The 16,670-nt window shown below is 43.0% G+C and overlaps 1 protein-coding gene across 1 annotated transcript in view; it reads left to right on the top strand.

Moving 5' to 3' along the window:
• The first annotated feature begins 395 nt into the window (after window positions 1-395).
• The window catches only part of TSPAN7 (tetraspanin 7), a 171,777-nt gene continuing 155,502 nt past the window's right edge, over window positions 396-16,670 (top strand). The window contains exon 1 of the mRNA XM_029603191.1: window positions 396-729. Within this exon, the coding sequence (XP_029459051.1) occupies window positions 649-729 (81 nt within the window). The 5' untranslated portion in view covers window positions 396-648. The remainder of the gene's footprint in view (window positions 730-16,670) is intronic.

Genomic DNA, 16,670 nt, shown 5'->3' with positions numbered 1-16,670 from the left:
CACTGGAATGCTGCTCCACAGTGATGAATTCATGTTTGCCTTCACCCCTTTGTTTTAAAATGTGGAAGAGGCCGGTGGGGCTATCAGTGTTTCTCTAGATCTTCTGCCATGATTCATATCCGGGTTGGTACTACTTGCTACTTGGAGATTAATGGGGCTGTGCCTTGGGTTTGAAATGTTGCTGGGGAAACAGGGTTTCTTTCGGGGTACTTCACAAGTTACCGTGACACGCCCTGAACCCTGACCTCATAATAAATACAGGCCCAGCGACTCTGAAGCGTTGGCCTTTCGGTGTTTTTCCGTGGCTCTGAAGACCTACCAGACTCGGTCTCCGTGGTTTTTCATGTTGTTTATTTTTTTCAAATTGATTGAGAACTAATTATCCTAAAGCCCCTACACGCAAAACAATGCCATCCTACGATTATTGACAAGACGAGACAGCTAGAAAAACGCTCCAACACTAACAACACGCACGGGTGCAGCAGCCAGGAGCGCGGGAGAGGAGTCGTGGCCTGACGTCACGGGTACCCGAGCGGCGCGAGCAGGCGCGGGACTGCGGCGCGAGCCAGTGAGCGAGGCGCGCGCGCGCGCTCTTTAACAGCCGGCGCAAGGCCCCCCCCCTCCCCTCAGCGGCCGGTCCTCAGTAGCATGGCATCGAGGAGGATGGAGACCAAGCCTGTGATAACGTGCCTGAAGACGCTGCTCATTATCTACTCCTTCGTCTTCTGGGTGAGTGCAGGGCCAGCCCCGCGCGCCTTCCCGTCTTTGCGGAGGGGACTGTGTAGGTTGATTCCTTGCAGGGGGGACTTTCTCCCCTTCTATTCCCCCTTCCCGACTCCCCACTGTTTACTGCGCCAAAAAGCGGGAAAGCCAGGAGTGTAACGGGAGCTTTTGTCGCCCCCGGGTATACAGGGAACGGGGAAGGGAAGAGGGTGCGACAATTGCCATGCATTTCCTGCCCCCCACCCCGGGCGAAATATTGGGGGGCAGCCTCTTCCTTGATCAGCGGCTGCAAATGGGATTTTGGGGTCTGAAATGCCATTAAAGGCGGCTCGGAGCTTCCCGTTTCTAGTGCAGCGAGCGTGGGCAGTGCCCTGCTTCTCCCTTAGCGGGATCCTGGTCGCACTGCAGCTCGGAGATCGGTGAGAGGAGGGGGTCTCAGCTATTCATTGTATCTTTCCCATCGTGCATCCCGAGCTTACTCCTTTTTATTCTGGTGTCCTGAATGCCCGAAGCTGGGCTGAAAAGGCTTACTGAGTCTGCATCTTAAATTCCCCATGAGCTCGGATCCGGGAATGGGGGGGATGTCACTAAATTCGGAGTGCAGCCGAGGCTCCGATCCTGGGGTGGTGGTCCCCCTCCGGCTGACGCGGGGAAGGAAGGTGGCAGGCAGTGCTGCTGTGCATCTCTGGTGTGACTGTGTCTGGATACTGAGTAGTGCTCCCAATAGGGTGCTGCGGAGTTGCACCTTGCTGAGTCCAGGCTTTGGTTGCAGCTAGAACACGGGCTATGCATGCGGTTTTTCCCTCGGGGAAGGGAGTCGCTTGATTCTTCAAGTCGATCTGAAAAGCCTGGAAATGCCGAGTTCGCAGTAGGGGATGTTTTGAACACAGGTTACATGGATGGGAATGACGCTTGTAGGTGTATGAACAAGATGCAGACAGTAGCCTGGCAATATGGTGGGTAGAATTGAACTGATTTACAATACAGGTTTTGATTTCTAGGTCTGGCTTGATTCAAAGCGAGGGCTATGAAAAAAGGTAGTAATTAAGCACGGCCATATCCAATAGGTATTTAATAATTTAAAAGCTATCACAGCCATGCAACTATTTCAGAGCTAGCACAGTGAACATATGCTGACTTCGGAGGTAGCTGCATTGAGATAATGGATCACTTAAAGCACCACTAGGGTAGAACTAAATTTGTATCCAGCAGGACTCGATTGACTGCAGTTAGGTAGAGAAGGCATCAGGTCGGTGCTTCCACCCCACCTGCGGGATGGCTAAAATTGACTGGAAGCTGTGAGAATAACCAGTCGGTAACCTTTATCCTCTACTTATGGTGATTTTGCCCTTCCTTAATAATCCTTCCCCTCTCTCATCTAGCCTTGGCCCTTGCAACGACAGCGGCTTGACCGAGAGGCACAGATTACGGTGTCCACCAGAGACAGCCACTAGTTATCGCTGTTCTACAATGGCTAGAGCTCCCGCTCCGCTTTCTCCCCCACTGCTTGATTAATCTGTAAGCAGGAGAGAAAAAGAGGGGGGTCAGGAGCTGAGCTGGCCACTCTTCTAAGCTTCTTTATCAAGAAACCGTGAGGGGAGGCCACTCCCCCCAGCTGTGCTAGCAGACGGAGACCATTAGACTCCACCCCTAGCTACGACCGTCATCCTTGCGGTGCCAGGCATGGCCATAAGAGGCCGCACTACTAGAGGCGAGTCATAGCCGGGGTGGGCAGCAAAGTGGGTTGACCCCGTGGCAGGGTTAGTTCCTGAGTCTATCGACGTTCATTTGTGGCTGTGGGCTATTTAGGTTCTGGCGGTGGCATTCTTGGGTTAAGGAATGGGTGATGATGCTCAAGCCCTTCTGTGAACGAGGGGGGCTGGAACTATACATGCATTAGTATGATAGTTTTATAATTGTTTTAGGATTTTGAAATGTATTAGTGTGTGTATATGTATATAAACTTGTTCAAAAAACGTGGTCTAGAAGATTAAATTGACACTTCTTTAAGAGTCTGCACCATGAGAAAACCACATTTGTGGATAGGGTTTTACTGCAATTCACAATTTATTTTAATTTGGGGGGTGGAGTCTCCAAACGGCTATGACAGGAATGAAACTAATTCTTAAAGGAGGGTATGTTGGATATGATTTCAGTCTTACATTGATTGCTAGTGCTCTTTATTGTGCTTCCTCCTGGAGTTCAAAGGATATAATGTTTAGGCAGTCCAGCTTTTGCTGCGTGGAAGGCTCTGCTGCTTTTGATTGTACACTTTTGCTGGGGTTCACTCCATGCCTCTCTCCGTCCTCTGAATGCCTGCTTTAAGGTTTTCATTCTGAGAGAGGTCTCAAAATGCTTCTAAGCATAAGCTGGGAATCAGGGCAGACTGTCCATCCTGGTTTGGAGTGATGTTATTGCCTTGGGTGAATACAGCCTTATATTCATCCTTCACTTCCTTGGCAGGACAATAATTGTCCTAATATGTAACTCTAAAACCTTAAATAATTGTGATATAAGAATATTTTTTTAAAGATTATGTACTTGAATATTAACTGTACCTGAGTTACTAATAATGCTGTAACCCCTTGAGCATTATTTAGGAAAACAATCCAGCACTCTTGCTTTGGCTTACTGCAGGGCTGTGAAACTGTGTGGCTTATTTTGGCCCGTGGGCAGGGGCCCCTCATTCTGGGGAATGACTGGAGGAGCAGCAGCATGTAAGGACACAATAATAAAGGACAGCATCAGAGGGATAAGACTCCTAGTTGTGCTATGCCCCGCACCCCTCCCTGAAAAAGTTACATGATCTGTGGAGAAAATATTTCACTTGAGTGAAATCCTTTGTATGTGCAATGTCAGGAGGTTAAATGATTCTGTCCCTCTCTCTGGATTTGGCAGATTTTTCTGGTGGTAGAACATGTAAATGCTTATCTGAGAACCATTTCTTTTCTTCATTACTTTCCTGATCTGCATTGAATTTGTTTCCAAGTGCTTTCATAAGTGGTCTTAATGTAAAAAAAAATAAATTTAAATCTATTGGTATTTCCCATGTCTTTATTTTTTAATAATTGGTGGAACAGATACAAAGTCTTATAGAAGGGATGTGCAATCTTGTAATCTCCAGTGCCCAAGGTTTTCTGTGCTGGCTGTTCAGGAAAACTTTATAATATAAATTCTTGAGATATTTCTGTCCTAATCAAGATTCTGCAGTGAATTAAGCATGGGGGGAAGACAGCCGAAAAAAGAGACCTTTCCCTGCCCCTGTTGGTGACTGCTTCAGGTGCTTACGCTGCAGAGGAAGAACGGTGTACTGAAAACACTCTGTTTTAACCATTCATTAATAAACCATATGGACCTGGAAATGTTTCTTGTACATTTGAGTGCATGGGTTAATGTAACACTTTTGGAATACATTGGCCCCACTGGGTAAATAAAATTATGGTTAGAATATAAGTATTGGTTGCTGAGCAAAGGTGACATGTGTTCCCCTCAGTCTGATCATAAAATCAGTGCTTAAGATGAAAAATGTCTAGGCATTGGCAATGTGCCCTCTTTTTTTTTTTTTTTTTTTTTTTTTTTGTGGGGGAGGAATTCTCCCTCCACCTTCTCTGGTTCTCACCTCCCCCCCCCCCCCCTTTCTGTAGACAGCCTATCTACCTTGCTGGCTCAGGACTTTTGGTGGCTGACAGGGATTGTTGCCACGATAGGGAAGGGAAACAGCTGCTATTTTCTGGGCCCATGTACACCACCTTCACATGTGGTGGGGTTTTTTTTTAATATATAAGTTTGGCCAAGGTGCAAACAGACTTACAATTCTATATCCCTTCATTCCCCACCAGAAACAATCTTGGCAGCCTGGGAAGCAGAAGACCAAGTATACAGTCTAGCCATTCAGTCCCGCAGTGGCATTCACATTAAGGGGCCTGGGACTGAAACCTGGGCAGCCGGGTACTATCCAGCTCCTGCCCTGACCTTTGCATTTGGCAGAGACTCCATCCTTAGAGGTGCTTGCGGCAGAACAGCTTGTTACTGTGAGCGAGCAGGACAAGTAAACTGCTGCAGATTGGGGGGGGGGGCCCCCACAAAAAATATAGATAAATCTTATTCTAACTGTTCAGCTTTTTTGCTGGAACAGCAAAAGTATCCAGTTGTTTTTGGAAGCGTTTTTTCTGTTTGGCATGGGGGGACAAGTGTGAACAGACGGGAGTGAGCAGGCTTATATGCAGTGACATTGTTTTGGAAGTGCCCCCTTGTCTTTATATAACTGCTGTCTTGAGTACTGAAAAAACGATAGGAGTCCTCCACAGTCACTAGCATCTAATGCCTGCACACTTCTAGCTGCTAACGTTCCCATTGAGATGGTGCCCTGCTGATGCGCTTCTGAGGCAGAATTCATCATAATAGACATTACTTCCTTGTAATCTTATTCAACATTTTCCCCTCTCCTCACAAATGTAGGTTTTGGCATGTTTTCTGTCAATAGTACATTATAAATAGTTCTGTAGAAAGCTTATACCTTCTTGAATGTTTCACAATTTGTTGTGTGTCAGGCATGCATGTGAATGAGGATTTTTTTCACTCAACACACCACATACCACACCCTTTTTAGGGCCAAAAATAATATAGGACAACATCAAAGTCCTACAATTGGATAAGTCTCCATTGCAGCATCTCTGATAGCAGTTACAGCTGGGAGTCTACTGGAATAGGTCTCCACCAACTTTGCACATTTAGATTTCAGTATTAAAGCATTCTTATGTAGCAAACTCTTCAGTCTTATCTGGTTCCTTGAAGAGCATTGATGGACAGCAATTAAGTTATGCCACAGATTTTTCGATTAGACTTGAGGTCAGGGCTCTGATTGGGCCACTCCAGGGCACTTTAACTTTATGTTCCTTAGCCACTCCAGTGTAGCTTTGGCTGTGTGCATATTTTGGGGTGGGGGTGGGGGTCATGCTGAAAGGTGAACTTCTGTTCAGGTTCATCTTTCTTGCAGAGGGCAATGGGGTTTCCTCTGTCACAGTTGTGAGCCCTTGTGCTGTGGTGTGGTTACTGCAGCCTAGCAGGTGAACCCACTAAGTCCACACTTAAACATAGAAACATAGAAATGACTGCAGAAGACCAAACGGTCCATCCAGTCTGCCCAGCAAGCTTTCACACTTTTTTTCCCCCTCATACTTATCCATTACTCTTGTCCCTTTAAATAATTTTTTGGCTCTATTTCCCTTCCACCCCCACCATCGTAGATAGCAGTGATGGAGCTGCATCTAAGTGAAGCATCCAGCTAATTGGTTTGGGGTAGTAACCGCCATAATAAGCAGCTGGCACACTGACAGCTGGCAGGGCACCCCCTAGGCTGGAACTGAGCTGGACCTTTACTTACATACCAGCTGCGTTCCCCTCAGGTTAAGCCCTTGGGTTCCAGCTAGGGTTTAAATACCCAGCTGTGATGACATCAAGAGGCGCTGTTTTGGGTTTCCCACCACTAAGTGTGTGCATGTGCAGAATGGATGGCATGCTGCGACAGGCCAAGCGGAAGTTGGCGGCATCTTTGCCACAAAGAGGTTGGGTGTCATGCTGGGAGGTCCAGGGTAAGTGCGGCCGGTGGGCCTTCCTGTGGCTGGCCGGCATGTTACATCCTCAAGAACGTTTTTGTACTCTTCTCCATTCATTGTCCTTTCTATCCTGACAAGTGTCCCACCCCACCCCCATCTCTGCCAATGAGAAGTAGCTCCATAACATGATGCTGCCACCACAATGTTTCATATCTGAGATGGTATTCTCTGGGTGATGTGCTATGTTAAAATCGGCATCAAACGTTAGTACTTTGCATGTAGGGCAAAATTCTGTTTTAGCTTTCAGACTACAAAACATTTTGCTACATAGCTACTGTATCCCCTGTGTATTTTAAATGAGATTCAAGGTAGACATTTTTAAATTCTGACTTCCTTTTTGCTAGCCTAGCATACAAGGCCAGATTTGTGAAGTGCTTGGGATATTATCCCATGTGCACTCTAACCAGTTATGGCCATGGGTACCTGCAGCCCCTTTAGTTGTCATTGGCCTCTTGGTTGCCTCCCTGATCAGTTCTCTCCTTGCTTGGTCATCCAGTTTGGAGGGACTGTCTGATCTAGGTAGGATCTTCGTGGTTCCATACACCTTCCACCTTGTTGAGGTGGCCAGGAATAGAGAGATATTGTCATAGAACACACTACACACAGTGTCTGGTAATGCAAACTTCATTTACTGAATATAATGAATAATTGGTGGAAAACTGTTTAAATAGCAAAGACAATATCAAAAAGCAAATCAGCAATAAGCACACAGTAATAGTAAGCATTACATAGATTAATCAAAACAATTAGGTATTGCAATAACGAAAGATGGAACTAAAAATGTTTTACAAAAAATACTTCCCTCATGTTTCTGTCCATGAGACAATACATTCTGTGAAACAAATCTGCAAGCTCGGAGATTCCACGCAGAAGCTACCTGCTCATATTGTGGCTCATCTAGAGAATGTCACTTGCATCGTTATCTCATTCTCTCTGGCTGCACTCTAGTGCACTAGTTCTCAACCTTTTTTCCATCATGACACACCTGACAAATAATGCTCACATGCATGGCACATTGCACCCTACATTTAACAGCTATATTTATTTATTTATTTATTTAAAGCTTTTGTATACCGACATTCGTTAAGAATCGGTATACAAAGACATCGGTTTCCATGTAACAAAAAATGGCCAACGGGGCTTTACAGAGAACTGATAAGAGAACTGGGGAGGGGGGGGGAGAAACAATGGTAATGCAGTACAGATAGCGAAACACAATAAAATGGTTAGATTAAACGCAGTAAAAAATAATTATATACAAGTATATTATTTACAATAAAAATGTTAAGGGGAGAGGGTTAAGAGGGGGGAGATCTAAAAAAAAAATCCTAGATATTTTATCGTTGAAAATGGTGCAGGAGAAAGATAACCTTCTTTAATTTCAATAACTGCTTATAAAATGTTTTTTCACAAAAATGTTAATCTGTTTACTGTATCAGTGAGAAATCTGGGACTGATGCATATACAGTTTCTATCAGGGATGCAGAAGAGTCCTTTGCTTATTGCCCTATAATATAGCCTGCCATTCAGTGTTGGACAGAGTATAACTGAGTTCTTGCTCCCATGCTTTAATATGTTTGGGAGGGGATAGAGGGTTCTCATTCAGTAAAGTGTACATTTTTTTAGTCTTTTCCATCTTATCAGCATTTTGGCACATGGACTCAAACATACACTCCCTGCTGTAAGCTATAGGGCAGTGGTGGCGAACCTATGGCATGCATGCCAGAGGGGGCACACATGCTGTTGCTAGGGTTGCCAACTGTCTGGATTTTCTCCGGACAGTACAGCTGCCTAGCTCTATGGTTGCCTGCTGTCCACACCAGCGGCGGTAATTGCGCAGCAATCTCCTTCTCCTGTGCCTCCTGCAGTGGACGTTGCCGGGCTGCTGTCTGGCTCTTCTTCCCTGTTGGTGGCCAGAATCTGGGCACTCCCCAGCATCCGGTCCCTTGCTCTTCGGGTAGGCAGTGCAGATTCCTGCACTCTCCATTTTCTGATATTTAAAGCCCCTGGTGTCGGGGGCAGAAATTTTTGTTTAATTGAATTTGTTGTAAATTGCTCATCTTGTTAGCTTCCTGTCAGCCAGTGCCCACTTCCGGATAGTCTTGGCAAATTAGTGCAGATATTTCAGGAGCTGCAAGTCTCTTCGTTTTTCCAGTAATTTAAGGTCACACTAAAGTTGTGCTGCCTTTTTATGTATATAATCTCCCTTGGGGGGGGGGGGGGAATCTAAAGTTGAAAGTCCTGAAACTTTCCTAAAACGTGATCAGCCTGTTATATTAGCGTGCGAAGAGTTCTGAATGTATTTTCAAAAAAGTGATCTGTTTTTTAGGTTTCTAAATGCTTATTCAATATTTTTGTCATTAGCACAAATTTAATGGCAGGATTGTAGTAAAAGCGGAGCAGTAGCTGTCCAGTTTACCGCTAGCAGGAACTCCTCCCCTCGATAGTCTCAATCACAACTGAGGAGAACTTGCTCCCTGAGCGTGTTTAAAATAGATTGGCCCCCGTGCTTATGCACCTGCCATTGCTATAGTGATGGCCAATCAGTGAGCTGCTGCACTTGTCAGTACTCGCAGAACATGCTATTGGTTTCTTACGTAGAGGCGTGTGGCCGGGTGGACTAGTTTTGAGGCCTTGTAAGTTGGTGCTGTCGCAGTGAATGCTGGCCTCGATTAGGAAGAGCTTATGGTAGTTCGTGGCAGAACTAAACTAAAATCTCAGTATTCAGGTTAAATTGCCATGTTGGCACTTTGCAATTAAATAAGTGGGTTTTAGGATGCAGTTTGGGCACTCTGTCTTTAAAAGGTTTACCATCACTGCTATAGGATATGGTTGGTATTTGCATAAAATGCCTAACTTGGTTATAAGCAAATAGAGAATCATTTGGGAGGCCATATGTTTGCTGCAAAGTGTCAAAAGCTAATAATCCTTGTGGCCCCCCATAGGTGTTCAAATCTAAATATCTCCTTATCTTTCCACACCTGGAACAATGCAGACTCCAGACTGGGAGCGAAGGTTTTGTGGTATGAGGAGCTGTAATAGTATATCCTGTTTCCAACTCTTCCAGGTGTAAATAGTGGATGCCACCAAAGGAGGCACTGCCAATAAAGCTCTCCATGTCTGTCTGGGTTGCCAAATAATACTCGATAGTGGCATTTGGCCAATCATAGATTACTCTAAGAGCACCCAAGGTGCCGGGGCAAAAATCTTATGCCAATCTATAATGCCTCTTAAGGCGAGAAGCTGTGTGATACCATATTAAATTGGGTCCCCCCAGGCCCCCCTGGGTTTTTCATAGCCTAGAATGGCTCAGCATACCTTGTATCTATCTCCCCTTCCAAATAAAGCGCATTCTTTTTTTGTCATTTAAGTATGTGTGGAATAGTAATAGGGATGGTTTGGAAAGGATATGAGCCTGGGCATACATTCACTTTGATTAATGCTATTCTGCCTAACCAAGATATGTGGTATTGGTCCCACTCCTCTACGTCTTTGTGAACCTTGACCAATAAGGGTGGATAGTTTAATTGAAAAAGAACTTAAAGAATTGCCGACACATCCCCAGATATTTTAATTTTTTTGTTTAGGCCATTTGAAGGGAAAGCAGAGACTGTGCTTGAGATTCAGAAACTGTAAAGTTTTTAGTATTGCAGATTTATACCAGTTGATGCTGAATCCGGAAATGGCAAACTTGGTCATCTTACATACACGAAAAGTAATGATTTTTATTATGAAATCTATATCAAAAGACAAAATGTCATGAAACACAATCCCTTTCCCCTCATTTAGTCATTCATATTCACACATAAGAACATAAGAAAATGCCATACTGGGTCAGACCAAGGGTCCATCAAGCCCAGCATCCTGTTTCCAACAGTGGCCAATCCAGGCCATCATAACCTGTCAAGTACCCAAAAACTAAGTCTATTCCATGTTACTGTTGCTGGTAATAGCAGTGGCTATTTTCTAAGTGAACTTAATAGCAGTTAATGGACTTCTCCTCCAAGAACTTATCCAATCCTTTTTTAAACACAGCTATACTAACTGCACTAACCACATCCCCTGGCAACAAATTCCAGAGTTTAATTGTGCGTTGAGTGTAAAAGAACTTTCTCCGCTTAGTTTTAAATGTGCCACATGCTAACTTCAAGGAGTACCCCCTAGTCTTTCTATTATCCAAAAGAGTAAATAACCGATTCACATCTGCTCGTTCTAGACCTCTCATAATTTTAAACATCTCTATCATATCCCCCCTCAGCCATCTCTTCTCCAAGCTGAAAAGTCCTAACCTCTTTAGTCTTTCCTCTTAGGGGAGCTGTTCCATTCCCCTTATCATTTTGGTAGCCCTTCTCTGTACCTTCTCCATCGCAATTATATCTTTTTTTGAGATGCAGCGACCAGAATTGTACACTGTATTCAAGGTGCGGTCTCACCATAGAGCGATACAGAGGCATTATGACATTTTCCGTTTTATTCACCATTCCCTTTCTAATAATTCCCAACATTCTGTTTGCTTTTTTGACTCCCACAGCACACTGAACCGACTATTTCAATGTGTTATCCACTATGACGCCTAGATCTTTCTTGGGTTGTAGCCCCCCTCTGCACAAAAAACCTTTGTGCAGGGGTGGGGGCAAGATGGCCGCTGCATAGGAGCACATAGGTAACTGAGCTCCGAGGAAGCCTCTGAATTTCTTGCATTTTCCTGTGACTTATTGCCTGTGAACGTTGGTGAGAGTCAGCAGTATAATGCCGCATACAAAATGCAAGGCCAAAGTACGGGAAAATGTTACCTCTACTCCTGTATTTGAGGCAGTCTAGGATCGAAGAAGCCTTCAGGAAAACAACGCATTCTGAACTGGAAGTAGGAGCCGCGGGCGAGACCAGCGGGGAGCAGCTGCTAGGAGCCAAGGCAGAGGAAACATTCCTGAGTCCCGGAGCTCCAACGCCGCAGTCTCCACCACAGGGGCCCCCAGAGAGGGGGAAACCCAGGTGAGATCGAGGGATTATCTACCACCGATGACGCCGACAGCCCTGAGAAGTGAAGGCATGGAGCTGATAGCTTCGGAGAGCCCATTACATCTGGGCTTCAAGGGCCGGTATGAGGAGGTTTTGAGGTTGGATGGTGTGAGAGGCCCTTCAGAAGAAGGAGAAAAAGAGCCTGAAATACAAATTCAATTGCCCCCTTCGTTGGATATGCCGGTAAAAATTACACTAGAAGTCTGGAAGGTCTTAATTACTTTAAATAGAGCTGTTACAGACTTGACTATACTTGTGTGAGAAAATTTAAGTAAAGCCCAATCTCAAGGAAAAGCTATTGCCGAGATAAAGTTAAAGTAAATGTGATTGAATCTGAAGTAAAAGAAATTAAAGAAGTTCAGAGTAACCTGATTAAATCTGATATGAGTATGGCAAAGAAAATAGATCTTTTTGAAAATGAACTGAGAAAATCTAACCTAAGAATCCTTGTCTTTCCTAAGACAAGATGGATACCAGCAAAATATCTTTTTAAGAGTTACCTGATAAATATACTTGGCTTTACAGAAAAATCATTACCTGCAATCTCGAAAATGATATATATTCCCTTTAAACAGGATACAAGGGAACAGGAGGAGAAATCCTCGGATAATCTTTCAGACATAATTGAGAAATCCTTTGAAACAATGATTGAAAGGCGAGCTACACTTCAGGTAACATTTGTGCAGCAAGCAGATAGGGATCTGATTCTTCAATTATATTTTCGCAAACAGCAACATCAATTTTATGGGAAGCAAATCAGGATATTTCCTGACATCACAAAGATGCAGGAAAAAAGGAGTGTTCCTACAGATGAAAAATGAAGTTTTTACTAGAGGTGCTAATTTTTTTACCTGAGATTCCCTTGTAGGTGTATAATTTTTCAAAATAATAGATATATCTTTACAGAAGAGGGTCAACTGAGACTATTTAGACTCGTACTCCTGAGAATCCTCAAGAAGGAGTTGGGCATTAAGTAAGTTGTAAACGTCTATGCAGTATTTTTCCTTTTTTTTTTTTACCTATATAACTGCTCTAATCTAATGTCCCCTGTAGTATGCCTATAATATTCAGATTAGTATGTATTAAATATATTGAGAAATTCTTTTCTGACTTTTTCTGTATACATTGGTTCAATGTTTGTTTGAAATCAATAAAAATAAAATTAAAACAAAAAAAAACCCTTTGTGCAATACAAAAATCTAACCTGAATGACATGCTATAGTTTATACATAGTTAACAGTTTGTTTTACCATATGATGTGTAATTGTATCAACCTTCAAGAAACACTTGGTGTCACAATAGTATATTAATTCCTAACATGTCTTCTGTTGTATAATCACAGCTTGTATAGGAATATTAACATGCCCACACTCTTCTTCTCTAAAATTCCTTCTTCTGTGAACATCACACCACTACGCAATTTCTCCCATGCAGGCTTTTTCAGTGCTCAAGGCTCCAATGTCTCCCTACAAGAGGCCCTTGTTTCTCCATTCACGGCTTCATCAGGGGAAAATGTCACCATCTATAAACTTCACGTCTCCTACATTAACATAAAATTATCATGACACAACATTCCCACATTTGTCACGTTCTTACCAAATTAATCTCACCATATTGCTTATAATAGACCAGCCATCATAACCCTAAACCATAAGGTCTTTCATTTCCTTCAAAGAGCATATTCACCAGGAAACATGAAGTGATCACCTATGATATATAGAATGCATACACATATTACAACTACTTTATAAACTCAGTTTCCCTTCTAATCATTCAATTTATATCAACGCTACCAAAACATTTACCCCATTATGACGAGACTACTCACTGCAGTCCTCAAAATCACAAACCCCAACGTCCTTCACAAAGAATGCCTCAAAGTTTCCAACACTTCTTTCCAAACAGATTTCTGAGATGTGAAACCCACTACTCTGCTTTTAAACCATCTCTTCTACCTGGAGCACTGCCTGAACGCCACAAGCGGCGTTCCAGGCAATGTCAGAGTTCGGACACACATGACTCCACGTTGTACGCCACATTAGTGTCACTATATGTCCTTTTGCCACCAGAGTTGAGCTTAAATTTTTTAGGTGGGTAAAACTTAGGGAATTTTTCGGAGTTCTGTTAATTTTCCAAGGAAACAGTAAACAGCTGTTTAAAGCATCCAAGTGGATGCCCACCTCACCCCCTAGTAGTAGTGTTCGAAACGTTAGTCATGCAAGATCTACTCCAGATAGAAACAGACAGAATTAAATCTAATTTGGTGGTGCAGAGTTTCATGCTATCAAACAGAGGGATTGTCTATAACCATTCGGGCTGCGGACAAAGGAGGTGCAGTGGTGGTGCTGGACACCACTTGGTACATGCAAGAGTCTTTGAGGCAATTAAGTGACAGTACCACATATATTAAGTTGAATATAGATCCTACAGATGTTGCAGATAGAGAGATTGTAAGTAGCATTGCAGGGAGTTATTAACTGCAAAGATTATCTCTGGTTATATCAGCCATGTCCCACAAGACCATACTTTTACCAAAGATACATAAATCTCTCCAAACATCTCCAGGGTGTCCCATCGTCTCCGGCATAGGATCCATATTTGAACCCATTGCTAAGTACATTGACAATTTATTGCAACCGCTGGAAGTTAAGTCATATGTAAGGGACTCAATGGATTTTTTGGACTCCATTAAGGATATTGAACATCAACAAGTTAGCCGGTTTGTAACCGCTGATATCACGTCATATACATGTATACCTGAAAATCAAGCATTGATTATAATACAGAATGCATTTGAAAAAGGGTGTTACCTCCCAGAAAGTATAACCTGGTTGTGGAATTAGCGGAAATAGTTCTATTTTGTAGCTATTTTCGTTTTGAAGAAATATTCCATAAACTAGAGGAATACTGATGGGGTCACCTTTAGCACTTTCAGTGGTGGGGTTATATGTGAACATAAGAAAATGCCATACTGGGTCAGACCAAGGGTCCATCAAGCTCAGCATCCTGTTTCCAACAGTGGCCAATCCAGGCCATAAGAACCTGGCTGAATATGAATCTCACTTCATCTATGGTACCTAGTTTTTTCAGAATATTAGAATATGGAAAAGGTGTATATAGATGACTTGTTTTTCCTGTGGACAGGTATTGATATCTTGGATCAGTTTCGAATATATATGAACCAATGTGACAGTAATCTGCAATTACTTCTGTCGGATGGACATGTAAAGTAAACATTCCAAGATATTGTTCATTACCTGGGGCTGCATAGCCCAGGGATTTTAGACTATCTGCCTTTGCAGAGTTCAAAAGAAATCATTATCTGTGTTCTCCACGTACACAGAGTTCATTCAGAGCCTGTGCTCCAGGAGAGAAGGCTGGCCCTTCTAGAATAATTAACAAGTTTTCTTAATGAATAATCTTTATTAGTAAAAGGCAAGAAAGGAATATATAATTCTTTTCTTGGTAGTAGCACAGTGCATCTAAGTGGTGTACTGCCTAATCTGCTGAGTTATTACAAGATACATCATTGTCTTATATACAGGTCTACTAAAACTAATGATGTCACAATGCCGCTACCTTGGTACACTCCTTCTTTCCCCACTCAGTAGCCAGGCCTTGAAGCGTCAGCAAGTTTTTACGCAACCTGCTTCTGCCTGTCACCCAAGGACTGTTTTGTTTGCTCATAATGACAAATCACATTCTTTAACTTGTGCAAAGCTGTTTCATTATTTCATTATTTAATCCAGGTTATTATCAGTATGGTGGTATGCCGTGGGATTAAGCACATTGAAACTTCAGTATACAGGAAGCCCACCGACAAACATGCTGTTACATGCTCGGAGCTTTCATCCTAGAAAACTTAAGGACGATATCCCTTGTGGGCAGTTATTGAGGTACTGCAGATTGTGTTCTTCATCAAATGTACAAAATTAAAGCACAGGAGTTGACACACAGGTTTATAGGAAGAGGTTACAGCCACAGAGTGGTAAAACGAGCTTATAAACGCAGTCTGTATGCAAATTGTGGGAATTTGTTGGCAGTTCAAAAACAGGAACAGGTATCAGATACTATGCACGCTCCCATATTCCACAAAAATGACTCAAATTAAATAATGTATCATACATCACTGGCCAGTTTTGTCTTTACCTTGTTTTCATGAGAATCCTATATTTGCTACCAAGAAGGGAAGGAATTTAAGACAAACTGAAAAAGCAAACAGATTTTTATAAGGAGACTCAGGTCAATGGGCAATGGCCATGTGGACACTGTTCTGTGTCAAAATGTGTTAATTGTACAACAATATTCTCACGATGCGCTTGCATGACCATACATTTTGCCTGGTCAGTTCTTGTGGTATATGTTGTAGTTTGCCCCTGTCCTTTATAGAGGACATACAAATAGAGCCATCAGACAGAGGATAATAGAACACAAGAGTTGTCTGGACAAGAAAGAAGGCATCTCTTGTGTTGCATTGGTGTCGAGAGTCACACTATTGATGACATTAAGTTTTTTGTAATTAAGTAATGTCACAATGCAGATGGAGACAACTCAGATGTTAACCTAGTGGGAGCAAGAGTGCATCTTTGAGTTGGGGTACTTTAGCCCCAAAAGGATTAAATAATGAGAGAGTGGGCCGCATTCCTATAGGTTAGACATGTCATACGAGAGAGTGGGTTATGTTCTTGCATATGGAGGTATTTAGGGGTTTAAGAACATGGGGGGTGTGGTTTATTTTTGTTTTTTATACCATAGGATTGCATGTAGCAGGTCAGATATCTTGGATACAATACAGGTGCATATGTATTGAAGGACGTTTGGTGTGTATTAGAGGTAATGTATGGTCATGTTGAGAACAAGTGGGGATGGTAAGTGTTCATGGATGGTTTGAGTGGTACATTATATCTGATTCATGATTATGTTTGGGGGTAATGTTGGAATTACATCAGACTGGGTTGTTTGAGCGATGAAGTGATTGAAAGTTTAAGCTGGTTCTAGTGGTGAAAGTGTGGGATCAGATTTGAGTCGACATAGATTGAGAGTTGCGATAAGGTAATTGAAAAGGGGTTTTGGTGAGACTTGCAGTAGCCCTCTGTTATGATAAATGGGAGAAATATGAATGATCGTTATTACTGGTGGTGGTAAGGTTATGGAAAAGATTGGTGTCAGTTTTTGTGATGTTTCATGGAGTTAGATCGGTATTGGTGGGATAACGTGAGAGACGCGGTTGTAATGTCTCAACGTGTAGTGACATTGAGGCGTACGACGTGGAGTCATGTGAGTCCGAGCTCTGGCATTGCCCGGAACGCTGCC

Source organism: Rhinatrema bivittatum, chromosome 5 (genome assembly GCF_901001135.1).
Source record: "Rhinatrema bivittatum chromosome 5, aRhiBiv1.1, whole genome shotgun sequence".
NCBI lineage: Eukaryota > Metazoa > Chordata > Amphibia > Gymnophiona > Rhinatrematidae > Rhinatrema > Rhinatrema bivittatum.
This window is presented reverse-complemented; position numbering and strand designations above follow the sequence as displayed.